Source organism: Ictalurus furcatus, chromosome 9, assembly GCF_023375685.1.
Source record: "Ictalurus furcatus strain D&B chromosome 9, Billie_1.0, whole genome shotgun sequence".
Taxonomy (NCBI): Eukaryota; Metazoa; Chordata; class Actinopteri; order Siluriformes; family Ictaluridae; genus Ictalurus; species Ictalurus furcatus.
This window is the reverse complement of record NC_071263.1, coordinates 21,162,141-21,176,582: the sequence shown is the minus strand read 5'-3', so window position 1 is coordinate 21,176,582 and position 14,442 is coordinate 21,162,141. Positions and strand designations below refer to the sequence as shown.

Below are 14,442 nucleotides of genomic sequence, written 5' to 3'. Positions count from 1 at the left end.
CATCCAATTCAATATGCAGAGTACAGAAGAGCAAAAAAAGCTTAAAATTACCCAAACTAGCATGCCGACACCATCTGCTGCCACGGTATATGAAAAGGCAAAGAAATTTGCAAACAGTGCCAAAGCACATGGCAGAATTGAGAAGATAATGGAAAATAAAATAATAAAATAATCGCCTTAGATGACCAGCCATTCTCTGTTGTGGAGAATACTGGATTTCGTAGACCAATAAAACCATTTATTTAAATTGTTTTATTGTCATTTTGTTATTGTTAATTTTGACTTTTAATAAAAGTGCTTGTAATTTCATTGCCTCGTACTTTTTTTATTTTTCAACTGATATTCATTGATATTCATTCAAATACATGAAAATTATTAAAAAGCATAATAATTATACAACTATATAAAAAGGCAGCTCTTTTAAAACAAGTTTTTGTTTGTTTGTTTTTCTTTTAGGCAATTATTGGTTTTCGAAATTGAGTGCATCCAGAATTTCTGGTTTCGGCCAAAAATCACTAGTTTGGATTTATTTATAGGATTTATTTGCCTGCACATGTTTAACTAAAATTCTACCTACATGTACATTCCTTTTGCCTTATTTTATTTTTTTTTTTAAGCATTTACAGCATTTTCTACTTCAAATATCAAACTGCATGTATGGATAAGAGACATGTATGGATCTGCTAGTCAGTTAAAGGACTGTAGCCATTGGATTACATCAGTGTAATCTCTCAATAGTATCTTTTCCTATCATCTCAGCTCTGATCCTCTTCCATTGATCAGAAGGGGGGGAAAAAAACTGTAGTCCTTGACATTTGAGTAGATCTATTGATCACTTCCTCTTTTATACAGACGGGAGGAAATGAAGCAATTTCACAGGAGTTTCAAGCCGACTTCTGTTGCATATCTCTAAGAACAGGCACGGCGTTACGCTGTCTGACCACGCACCGACACACAACCAATTATCGTTACATCATACGATTACATGACGATAACGTAAAAAAAAACAAAAAACTTTAATGATTGAATGCAAACAGAAGATCAAGCAGTGCATGTAAATTGAAATCTCTCATAAATTTACAGGACACTCCCTGGAATCTCAGAAGCTTATAGACAGTGCAAGAACAATTAAGTACCATTGGAAGTTTATGGTCTATGCTGCACTTTCTACAAGCTGTATAGTTATAATTAGGCTTGATGGTATCCATTCACTGCATGACCTTTCCACTTCTAACCTACTAAAAGAGCCCAGACTGGACGCAGCCTTCTCCTCAGCAGTTACCAAGCGACAGGAAGTGTTTCAGAGAGATGGACACAGGTCTCTGTTTTGTTCTTGTCTCCTTGAAATGCCTGATTGATTTCGCGCTCACGTAGCGTAGGCAGGAAGACAGACGCACGACCTTGCATCGAGGAGAGATACCAAATGCACAGTAAGATGCCTTTCACGTCTTCATATTCATTTGCAAATTGTATTTACTTATTTTGATAGTGTTTGGAAATTATAGGTGAAGGTGAGAGTGTGGGTACGCGCCGGCTGACTTGGCACTGGCATGGATGGAGCTTAAGAGCTTCGTGTTAAGTGCTACAAGTTACTCGTTCATAAGTAATAAGGGGTATGCTGAGGACAGTATTGGAGTCACATTGAAGAAGGATGTAGGTATCTGCAAGCAGAATGAATAAGGACAGGAGATGTGACCTTTTCGAAATAATGGAGGACTAGAGGAAGATTTGAGAATCAGAGAAGGTGTGCTGTGAATTAGAGAAGGTGTGCTGTGTTCTCCATACGGCACTGTTCTCTGGCACAGCGTCTATCCTGTATAAATCACCCACCTAAACAAGCTTCTATTAGCTCATGTGGTAACGTCTGACACTTTTAGACATCTAGGTCCTGCAAGCAGTAAACTCTGTCCTGAGTACTGTTTGGGGTGCATTTATAGACTACTCTTATTGAGAAATACCCCAGTGGCAAAAATAGTCTAAACAACAGAGATGATTCAGGTTGATGTCATATGTTTGTTCACTTGTTCATTCATATGCAAAGGAGCACCACCAATTCTAAATTATAACAGCTGTTAAATATACGAGAAAGAGAGAATGAAATGTGCAAGGGGAAGAATACAATTTCAATCACTTCTACAATCGTAATTTCATAGTCTAAGAATTATGTGAATTCTTTATGATTTTCTCTCAGTGCATTATCCACTGCCAGCGCGTCCGCTGAGAGAAATGTCTGCTCGTCGTTCCATTTCCACCGGCCGCCTGCTGTCATGTGTGGTACATGACTATGGCCGTGTAGTTGACTGGCTCTTGTTTAAGCTAAGCTTCATTTTTTGCACTGACACTGGTGATTCATTTATGACCATCTCTCCCTATTTTCTAGTCTCTTATTCCTCTAGATAATATATTTCCATTAATTTTTCATCAGCTAGTAATGCGATTACTCCCTCATTCGCTCTCTCTCGCTCTCTCTCTCGCTCTCCCTCCCTCTATCGCAACATGCAGTTGAGAGATTTCGTTACCTCACTTAGGTCCATATAGATTGCTCTCTGCTGCTTTGAGGAAGAGCCATTTACAGACACTAAATGGATGGATTGGGTGTATTACACCACCACAACGGATTTTCTATTCACCTGTTCTCACTGTATGCGTGGAATATTGCCTACATATATGTGACTGTGTTGTAAAGCACATTATATAACATTCCTCTTGCATTCCATTAATGCCAAGACTTAATACATAAATATGCAAAATATAGTCCTGAACCTGTGTATAATATCTGCATTAATATTCACTTCTGTTTTCCATTCAAAAGAAATTCTACTTTTTTCTTTTTCTTTTTTTTTTTAAATACACGTTGCCGTTCAGGCAGAACTAGCTAACACAGGCCCTCCAGAGAGATGAACTGGAGGAAGAGAGAAAACTGTCCAAGATTTAAAAAAAAAAAAAAAATCCATGACCAGCATGTTTAATTGTCACTGAATTCCCAAGTGGCATGACTTTAAAAAAGCATCCACAGGAAGGGAGCTGAGATGTTCGGAAAACATTTAGCGGATCAATATGCCGGGGAGAGCTGAGAGCGGCTGGAGTGTGTGCTCAGGGACCGCGCCGAAGCCCTTCCAGTCGGAATACTGTTACACTTCTATTAGTCAGATGCAGGGATCGACCTATTCAGCATATTTCTGTCTCTGTGTCCAACAGGCGCATTATTTACTGCTCTGTGGCAGGGACATAGGGGGCGGACAGCTGGGCCATGCCAACAGGGCTCTTAAACTCCGTTCTGGCCTGGCATTAACCCATTGGCAAATCAGCCAACTACCTTTTTTTTTTTTTTTTTTTTTTACACCAGAATCAGATCTGTCTTGTTCTGTGTCGGCAAAATAACTCTCACAACAGCTGTGTTAAATGCCAGCATGTTGTATTATTAAGGGAAAATTAGATACTAAGACTTTGCTACTAGAGAGTTGGTAAAGCTGTGAAAGGGATAACTTTAAGCTTCATTTAATGTCAGACGGACAACAAAAATAGCGTCCCTGGTATCATTGTTTACTCTGATTCGGGATTCCAAAATGTTCTAAGAGTATGTTCGGACCACAGTCATATAATACACTTACTGTATCATGTTGATATGAAATTGTGCTGGACTAAAACATTCGATTCAAGATGACTGCACACGAGTTAATCAGGAAAAAGTCTGTCAGATGGACAGTAAAAAAAAGAATTAAAAAAAAAAAAAAAAAAACTAGAACATGATTTCCACGTAGAAATGTCTAAGAAGCTCATTACCTTCCTTCAGCATGCCGACTTTCAGACACTTCATGAAGCGGCAGGCTTGACAGGACTTGCGTCTTCGCTTCGTGATCTCACACTCGTTGGTGGCCGGGCAGCTGTACTCGATGTTACCTGAGCAGAAGACGACATAAAGAAATATCAGTTCTGTCTCCTTTTATACCTGCCTTTCTTGAAGATCCCATAAATACAAGCTTAATGTAGAACAGTTCTGGGGAAATGTATTGTGTGTATTATGGCGCTGGGATGTATCTATTCAGACATTACATCAATATATTCATCAAGTCAGGTATTGTTCATCATTCATAATTCATACATAAATCTGTAGAATGATCTCTTATTTTCTTCACTAAATTGATTCGGTCATAAGAGATGGCAGAAGAACATGGGGGTAAGCAGAAAGGCCAAATCAAACGACACACTAGAACAAATCCACTGACCTACCACAGATGTCCTTTACTGGACAAGAATGATTTGACACGAATCAAAAGCACACTGTCATTGATCTGCATTTGTTTAATCCCGGTCCGCTCTGATTTGTCCGCTAAACGTACATCTTAAGTTTAACAGCTTGTGTACAAATACGAGAATTGTTTGTACTTCATCTTCAAAAAGACATTCACTCTGAACAGGATCTAGACACTGCATTAACATCAGAAAATACGATGAAAGTTTTTCATGTCATTTAAATATCTTTGTGTGCAGAAGAGAGCAGAATACGTAGCAAAAGTGTCCTGAAATCCCTTTGCGCTCTCCAAACCCCTCCACCCAACAGTAACCAGACCCTGACTTGCATGCACCACCTTAAGCACTTTACATTATGTTCCACCAAATCTCAACCTGCTCCCATTGTGGCAACCCAACCCCCCCCCCCCCCACTATTTACATATAGTGTGTCTACTGCACTGATACATTATTCAAGTCAAGCACTTCAGCGCTTGATACAAATGAATAGGGGTTTCATTGGTACACAATAAAAGAGCTGTTTCTGCTGTATTGTATGACTAACAATAGCTAGAGTGCTTGATATACGATCCCATTCTACGTGTGTCCATGTAGGTACATTTAACTAGAGGGAGGCATTTCAATTAGGATGTGTATGGGTAATGGCGAGGGAGAACTCTGAATGCAGAATAACAGTCCGCTATAAATGGGGGAATGATACGAAAGCACACCTACAATACCACACCGGTTTAGCCTGGGCGTGCTTTGAATATCTTCCTAAAAACCTGTATATGAACTGAATGTGGTCACCATGTAAATCTTGAGTTTTTACACAGTTAAGCCTGCATGTTATATTCAAAACCTGCAAAAAAAAAAAAAAAAGAAAGAAGCTTAAAATATAAATGAATACAAGTTTCACACATGATCATACTCTAAACTTACTGAATTTACTATTTGGATTCCAGAATTTTTAACCTAAGGTGTAAGATGATCCTATTCAGTTGATAGCACCACGTTTACATTTCATTCCTTCAGCTTTGGCTCTATTTCTCCAAGTAGAAATAGCATCGCTATACACTACCATCGTTTCCTCTGCTTCCCTCCATTTCCCATTCCCAACTCGGGCAATTATGTTAACATTATTGCGCAGATCAAGTGGAAGGTCCCTAGATATATTAAATAATTAGAAATTCCACCTCTTATCTGGGTTATACAAATCAGTATGCAAATTCCACAGATCTCTTTGGGTTTGGAGTAAATAAAGGTGTGAATATTAGTGTGATGAAGTCGGACTGCTCCTCTTCCTGTTTTCCCTTTCGTTGATGTGAAAAACAAAACGGTTATAATCAAATATGTTTCCGATGTGCTTCTTCGCTTGCGAGGATTGGTAGGTGCTTTCAACGCATCTGAGCCCAGATTAGTTTGTTCATTTCCAGTTTTCAGAGACTGGCTTAATCCAGTGTACTCTACCTAATATTCTGTGAGATATCTACAAAAATGGCATAGTCTTCAGCACTGCCTTGGATTTGTCTACCTGGATGACAGGGGTATAACCCTGGTGTCCTGGCGAAATTCCCCCATTGGCCCTTCTCTATCATGGCTCCCCAATAATCCCCAGCTCTGAATTGGCTACATCATTCTCCCCTCTCCTCTCTACTAATAGCTGGTGTGTGGTGGGGGTTCTGGTGCGCTATGGGTGCCGGCGCATCATCCAGGTGGATGCTACACACTAGTGGTGGTTGAGGAGATTCCCTCCCTCCCCCCTTACTATGTAAAGAGCTTTGAGTGTCTAGAAAAGTGCCATATAAATGTAACTGTAAAAAAAATCTAATTGTAACATGAGTTAAGTGAAGTGGAACGTTCAAAGTCACTTCACATCTTTGTGGCCTTCAAGGATTCTTTCTGCAACACCGGACTGAAATGTTGCATGAAAAATTGCATTTTCTATTGTTTTGCATCTGCTCTTTATTGTTGAATGCATCTTGTGTTTCACTGTTGGTAAATGGAGCCTGTGTCCTGGCTGCCAGACTGGCACAATTTATCAGCACAGCAGGAAGTCCTGCGAGTCCCTTAGGATGCCCAGCTTGCTCCAGTTTACCTGTTACACCCGTGGACTCACCAACTGCAGCTCTGCTAAAATACATGAATCCTTTCAAATCCACTGGCTATGCATGAACACCCAAAGTGTACTCGATGCATGTTCAATAAAACAACAGAGCTCAAGATTTGAGCTCAATATTAAAAGGTTTTTTTTTTTACAGGGTAAAGCTGTTTTGTTCCCAAACACTTGTGTATAGCTAGAGATACAGGGGGACCTACATAAGAATGAAGGAAACATTGAAGCCATGTTTAATATCCAGTCAAAAAAAAAAAAGAAAAAAGAGGAAAAAAGGTAAATACACAGGAGCTTTTTTTTTTAATCTCCAGCATTTTCAGTTGATCTGGTTTCATATTAAGTGTTATTTTATTAACCATAAAAATAACTGGGGTGAAAAAAAAGATTTAAAGCAAAGAGTTTTATCTTCTCAATATTTATCTGTCTCAATTTCTTTTATGGCTTTTCAGGACCTGTGCCAGGGCATGGTGTGGGGCAGACTTGGGTCGAGTAAGTAAATTACAGTAAAATGGCAGGTATTTCTCATCAAAATCTAAACTGACTTTTACAGGCTTACTGTCAAGCTCTATTACTGCAGACTAGAAAGAGTGAGCCAGTTGATATGGTTTAGTTTTCATCCTATACTTGTGTTCAAGTGAGTAGGAAATTAGAAGTAGAAGACGTACGGTGTTTGATTGGTGGTCTGTACAAGGTGTTTGGGACAATGGGGAGGGGGTGATCAAGATGGTGGAGGTCGTGGATGGATGGCGATCAGAGATGACGTTAATTTGGGGCTTTGCTTTGACTGATGTAACTATCTCAACATGCAGGTTCAGAAGGGCTTTACAGTGGATGAATAGGTGACAGGAGATGGATTGGCCGTCCACCTTTGTGTTGAAAAGGTAAGGCCAGTGGAGTCTTTGTCTGTAGGGAGGTGGAGGGTTGGGATGAAGTGAACCGAAAAAGAAAGCTAAATGAAGCTAGGAAAGAGGGAGAGCGGGGGAAATAAAGAATGAGAAGAAATTTCTGTTGAACTTCATGACAAGGTATTCTTCGCTTAATGCGATAACACATGCTAGGAGACACCATCCTACATCAATAATTAGGCAAAAACACTGCGACTTATTGCCAGATTATATTTCCTTTGACCTTTTTTTTCAGCTCGGTATTAAACTTTACTGGTTTATAGAAACGTGGTGGCTCAGTTCAGGAAGGTGTAGAACGAGATAAAGCACATGAAATATGGAACAATAAAAAGTTTATTCTAGGTTTGGATATACAACATGTATCATGCCTTTACTCGCAGGCAGAGTGATGTTTGGGTATAAAAGCGCACATCGTATTCTATAGTATATTGAATATGCTCAGGTATGACTTCTGGAGAGTTTAAATGCCTGCAGTTCAGCTGCTATTCACTCTGAGGCTTTAGATCACGCGCTTTTAACAATACCGTCTTGGTGATAAAGAGGCAAAAGCAGCATGTGCAGCTGTGACAACTCATTTTTCAATAAGACTCGTGAATGTGAAGAAGGTATTACATGTTTGGCAGTAAAAAAGCCATTTTGCAGTGGCGTTAAGGCTGAATGAAATTGATTAAAATGACAAGGCAAATTAAACGCCACCTCTCCTGCTTTGTCCTCATTAAAGGGACGCCGGCTCACACTTACAACCCTCGTCAGCCTCATTATTTACTTAATTAATCACGTCTAATTCACATCACTTACACTGTTTTTTTCCTTTAAGTGCTCTTTGTCTGCCCATTCTCTTTCCCACTCATCCTTTCAGCCGCCCTCTGTCCGCTCTTTTCTTTTTTACTTTCTTTTCCCCAAAAAATCCTCCTGTGTTCAGTCTGGGACCATGTCTGCTTATTATGCCATTAGCCCGCCTCTCTCCCGCTCTTTCAAAAGAGCAGCAGTGTCCCTCTCCAATCTAAAGAAAGTCCGCAGGTTTTTTCCCCCCCTTTCCTCTTTTTTCCATCCCTTCTTCCTTCCCCTTCACTGAAATTACCCAGCGACGCGTGCCTGCGTTTCTAATTGCGGCGGTCGTCCCCGGAGACAGCCCCCTCCCTTTGGCCTAATGAAAAGCCTCGGCCTTAATTACTCCTTCTGAACGCTGATTGTTATTGACAAAACTCCTGTGGCTCGGACAAACGGCACAAGATTAGGTCCATTACAGGCAGCCCTCCAAGAGGAAGAAAGGAGCAAAAGAGAGGGAGAGATAGAGAAGAAAATTTCAACTTGACATCGAGAAGAGGAATAAGCAGAAAGGTCTTTGACATTTTCTTTCTTTTCTTTCATGGAACGCTCCTCTTCTTAATTGTTTAGGCCATCACTCCACTTAAAATGGCTCGTTCTTTCAAGGGTTTTTTTGTCTCTCCAGTGTAATAGCTTTTGTGTACCTCACTGTAGCAGGCTAAAAAGCCTGTTTCTAAATATGTGACTTGAGGGGAAATACTCATCTTTTGTCAATAGAGGAGATTGCTGTGGAAGTGAGTGCAAATAGAAGGATTTGGACGAAGGCAGCTGTTTGTCTGCAAAAAAGGTACATAGACTGTTTAAAGCTGATAGGATCGCTGGGCCAATTTCAACATGGCGGACAGAACAGAAATCAAACACCTGAATAGAAACTGCAACTTTTCCCATTTGTAAATGCACACTGAATCTCTGACCACTATCTAACAGTGATATTTAGTACAGTAAAACACAGCCAATATCTGCCTGTGTAATAAGGCCACTCAGTCCTTGAGATATGCATTAGTGTTACCATGCTGTTAAAAGTTTACAATGGCATAGCAATGAGATCAGGCTGTAATTATGGGCAGTCGTGCTTTATTCTTACTCTCTCTCTTTTCCTTATGCACACACACACACACACACACACACACACACACACTACATTCTCACACTACATTGGGACGTCATCTGATTAATATCTGGGTCACAACACACTGACTGTACTGCCTGTGCCAAACCAATGTGACCCCACTGCTGGCTGCTAGTACCTACAGTGTATGCATCAGGCAGCGCACAGATCGTATAGCTCAACGTGTGCAAATGATGGACAACACACGCACAAATTAAACCTCAGTTACAAAAAAAGTATCACGGATAAACAATGCGCTTCGAAACAGGTGGAAAACGTGACTCTGACTTATGCAGAATAATCAAATCTGCAAAAATGATTAAACTGGATTGGACAGGATTAAAAATAGCATATTGCTGCACCTTGAGATTCTGATATGCTTTGCAATACATAAAAACAAACTGCTGTTCCCTGTGTAATTTTTTTTTTCAATCACTATAAAATGACACAATTTATTAAAGTTTATCTGAATACTTTTTTTTTTTTATATAAAATAATGTGTTTTTTAGAGTGCTTATTTGGAAACTTCAGTCTTCTGTAATATCAGTATTATAATTTGTGAGAAAAAGTTGGACTCTTTTTTTTTCCAACTCTCATTGGTTGCTTTTCGGAATATTTCGCTCCAAGACGTCCGTTTAAAAAAATATTGTTTTGTAAATAAAATGTTAGTTTTCTAATGAAGGACATGAAAATGTTGTCACGATTATATTTTTTGTCTACAACAACGATTTCAAACATTTAATCACACACCTTCAGATCAAAAGGTTTTTAAAATCATGAGAGACATTTCAGTCAAGTGTCTCCAAAATTTTGACCTGTGGTGTATATATTGTGCATTATATATTTAGCATTTAGACTGTATGCTATTTGAAGCAACGAAGGCTATAAACCAGTGAAAAATGTACTGTCTTTGATTTCTATTCATGTCCGGTCAGTGTGGTCATCTGATCATGTGTCAGTGTAATAATACACGCCTTGCAGACAAGCAGCTGAATTGATTATGTTGATGATGTCACCAGTGTTGCCAAATGGGACACTATCCACTATCCACTGTGTGTGTGTGTGTGTGTGTGTGTGTGTGTGTGTGTGTGTGTGTGTATCATTGACTGAATGGAGTCGCATCATTCAGAGATCTGAAATCTGCTTATTATTTTAAATAATAACAATTTCATTTTAAGGCTGTACTGCCTATAGCATGTTTTATATATATATATATATATATATAGATAGATAGATAGATAGATATATCAGTACCTTGTATGGTCCTTTTGAAGAAGGCTTTGCAGGCCTCGCAGGAGGCCACACCATAGTGATAGCCAGAAGCGATGTCTCCGCATACCAGACACAGCCGTTTGGGGATGGAGTTGAGCATGTACTCGCATTTGATTGGGCCCGAGTCGTCGAGCAACGTGCTGGAGCAGTCGTCATAGCGCTTGCGGCAGCCGCTGCCCGCTGCGCCAAGGGGACCTGCCGGCGTGAACATGGGCGGAGAGTCGAGGCCGTTGGAGTGGCTGTGGATGGCACTGCCGTAGCCGCCGCTGGCGTCTGAGTGCGCCCCGGGACTCGGGTGGCTGGCCGTGTCCACCAGTGAAGACGGACTAGACGGCTCTGTCTTTATGTATGAGCCACAGCTGGAGGGCAGGTGCCGCTCCTCAGCGGCCATCCTGTTCAACAGCCTGAGAGAAGAAGAACATTTTTTTTTTAAAAGAGAAAATTCAATATCCATAATTCCAATATTCCAAATGAATTGTCCAGATCTACATATTAATAAAAATGTACACGAGACTTTACTGTCACAGGCATCGCTAGAAAGTGATAAGGAGGCGTATTTCATTTTATATTACTCAAGCCTAAAAAGAAATGCACTACAGTGAAATTGCAACAGAAAGAGATGCTTTCATGCAGCTTTGAAATGGACATATATATTATGAATATTATGAAGAACATCAGTGTTTGTGTGTGCAAGCTTGTCCAGACATTTCCCTTTCTAAGAGACTTCCTGTCACGGTAATCTAATCATCGAGCTCGGATTCTGGGACAAATGACAGCATGCTTATAGATTAAATGTTTTTTTGGGTTTTTTTTTTAAAGAAAAGAAAAAAATAGAAGAGAAGAGGAAAAAAAAATCCACCCTTAGTGTAAGCATGCCAAAGAACTACACGGGCTGAGGAATGGACAATTCAAGCCGAGGAGGAAGAAAACAGAAACACAGAGATGTGAAAGATTCGACGTGTTTCCTGGGTTAACAGAAGTGGCGCGTTGTTTAAACACAAGCGAATGCTGCATGTTTACCGATTAACTGATGAAAATAAAAAGATGTACGCCACACAGAGGTAAAAATGTTCATTCTTGTCATAATAAGAAACGGGTAGATTTGCATTGGATTACTCATACGCTATTTGTAGGATAGTATTAGGTGCAGACAGCGGGGTGAAAGGTCAGTGTTTGCTCACATTATCGAAATTGAGCTTCACTTAGCTTTATGCAAATCAAGTTGCTGGGGTTAGTTTTTGAGTGGCAGGCCCACACCCCAAGCATTTTGTTTTAGTGTATTAGCATAATTAGCATACTGCTAACTAATGGCAAATATTGACACACAGGAGCTTACATGTCACTGTCAGGATTCCCCAGCATCAGCAAAACAAAAAGTGTTTCTCTCAGGCAATATATAAACAAAGAAAACGCAAAGAAACCACAGCGCTTTGAAGACATGAAAGAGAAAAGGAAATGAATGTGCTGTTGGATAGAAAAGAAACCTATATCCCTTTTCTGTCCCTTGGCTGTCAGTCTCTCGCTCCCTGGCTGATTTAATTGTAAGTGTGGGTGACTGTAGGGTTCAAGGCCTGCGGTCACGGGGTCACCCTTACTTTCTCATCCCGGCTTCCCGTGTCTGCGAATACAGGGTCATTGTGTCAAATTAAATCATTGCAAGTCTTTTCTCTCTCTCTCTCTCGCCCACCATGTATATTCATCGCAGACACAGCTGCCGCCACCTCTGGAAATTCGCAAAAAGGTTAACTGCTGAAATAAATAATAAAAAAAAAAACTGCCTCCTGTTAAAACCGTTGACCTTGCAGAATAAGGCCTTTGTCTGAGCACTCAAAAGAGTTTTTCGGGCCAATATAGTGAGATTCCATATAGTGAGATTCAAAAAAATGTTTCAAACTAAAACAAGAAATAAAAAAAGAATTAATTCTGCAATTTTTAAGACAAAAATATATATATAAAAATATACTCAAAAATATAAACGCTTCACACATTTTTAGAATTCTCAACGATAATACAAAAAATCTCATCCGTCATTGACTTAGCAGTTTCTGAATACAGTTGTGTGTGTGTGTGTGTGTGTGTGAGAGAGAGAGAGAGAGAGAGAGAGCACCTTTTCACACGTTCACTATTAAAAGCTATATATTTTTTAAAAAATGTCAGAATACATGACATTTCCATTTAGTTTTTATTTCTCAAATTCAGGGGGGCTTGGTTCAAAGGTCAAGGGTTAGTGCGGAGGTGACACTTAACATAATTGCATGATATTGCAAATGTTTTAACTCCCAGCACTGGGTTCATAAAGAAAATATTGCTCTAGATCAACGTGCCATTCTCACACCACTGATATCACACCTTCTTAAATAAGCCAAATCTTTTCAACTTAATTCATGTTTTAAGCAGAAAAAAAAAAAAAATCAAAAATGCTTCGCGAAAGATTAAATCCACCTTAAAGGAATTCCAGCATTTATGTTTAAAGTTCAGTCTTCCCTGTGCTTTACCGTACCATGCTCTGAGTGCCACATCGAAGACCTTTTTTTCTCCACCTCCCCCCCTTTTGATCCGCTGTACCCCCACAATCAAAATTCATGCTGAGTGGTGGCCACAAAAGCATAATGTTCGGTTTGAAGCTAATCTGATTCCTTGCGGCGGTCCTAACAGAATTTTAGCTGCTGTAATGTCATTGTGCCACGGCGGCGGCGCTGGAGATTAGCTGCTCTAATGATCCCGTGCCCTCTGTGTTCCAGTAGGCCACGGACGAATGCTGAGTCTCTCACCCTCAGTGGCATCTTGTTTCTCTAACCTCACTGTGCCATGGCAAACTTTACACCTCTTACAGAAAAAAGTGCCCACGCATGGCCTCTAGATCCACCTCGGTACAATTGATGCACTGCATATAAACATTCACGAATGAATTCTGAATTTCTTTATGCGCTTTCTGTACACAATTCCTTCACAATCAACTGAGCAGAATGCAGTCCAGAGTGCGAGCTCTTTCTGTCTTCCTTTCTCTCTCTGTCTCTCTCTCTCACACACACACACACACACACACACACACACACATACACACACACAGAGTTAGAGCGGGAAGTCCTTTGCAGACAGGGCGCTATCAGATGGCCCTCTGAGGAGGCAGGGGGATCAGTCAGAGGACCCCAGGCGATGTGCCTGATAAGGGTCTGGCCTGGGAGCAGCCACTGGAGGAGGAACTCAATTAACTCCTGACAGGCACTCACACTCCTCTGGGCTCGCAGGCAACAGTCAAGCCTCGCGGGCAGCTGCCACATTGCCACGTTGCCCTTTTTTCTCTGGAGGCGGTGAGTGGCGCAGAGAGCTCACACTGACGCGAGGCAACATTTACAGCAGGGGCAAATTTACTAAACAGTGTAAAGAGACTGAATCTCGGTTTTCACAGTGAAATGTATTTGACAAATACAACAAAGTGTGTTTTGTGATTTAGTCATTGTGTCTGCGCGTGTAGACAATATTTGGTTTCAGCACAAGACCATGCAAATGAAATGGGGCTTTTTTTAGATGAAATGCATTCTCTTGGGGAGGGGGGGGGGGGGGGGGGGGGGGAGGAGGGGGGAAGCTGAGGTACGAGCCAGACTGGCCCAGTGAGGACCGCTAAGAAATATGGAGAATGCCTCTGCCTAGTCACATAAATGCTTTGGGTTAACAGCTACCAAGGGAGTATTGGGGCCCAGACCTAGGGGGCAATTTTTAAAATTGTGTGTGTGTGTGTGTGTTTGAGACAGAGAGAGAGAGAGAGAGAGAGAGAGAGAGAGAGTGAGAGAAAAGCAAGTGTAAACTGAAAGCATCACTATGAAATCAATGCTCGTTCATATGATTATTTTCTAAACAGCAAGACACAGAAATTGAGAAAAGAAAATTCTTTGTTATAAAGCCTAAAACACAGCAGCCAGACAAAGATTTACGGTGCCAATAAAATATATAAAATGTAAAAAAAAAAAAGGAAGAGTGAATAA

At 40.5% G+C, this 14,442-nt stretch overlaps 1 protein-coding gene across 4 annotated transcripts in view; it reads right to left on the bottom strand.

Moving 5' to 3' along the window:
- esrrb (estrogen-related receptor beta) overlaps window positions 1-14,442 on the bottom strand; it is a 53,426-nt gene that overhangs the window by 25,964 nt on the left and 13,020 nt on the right. For 3 of the 4 annotated variants that reach the window (XM_053632971.1, XM_053632970.1, XM_053632968.1), the window contains exons 1-2: window positions 10,442-11,247; window positions 3,784-3,900 (exon numbers count right to left, since the gene is read on the bottom strand). In XM_053632971.1, the coding sequence (XP_053488946.1) occupies window positions 3,784-3,900; window positions 10,442-11,021 (697 nt within the window). In that variant the 5' untranslated portion in view covers window positions 11,022-11,247. Of the gene's footprint in view, window positions 1-3,783; window positions 3,901-10,441; window positions 11,248-14,442 lie in introns of those variants that run through there. The other variant, XM_053632969.1, reaches the window with a different exon arrangement.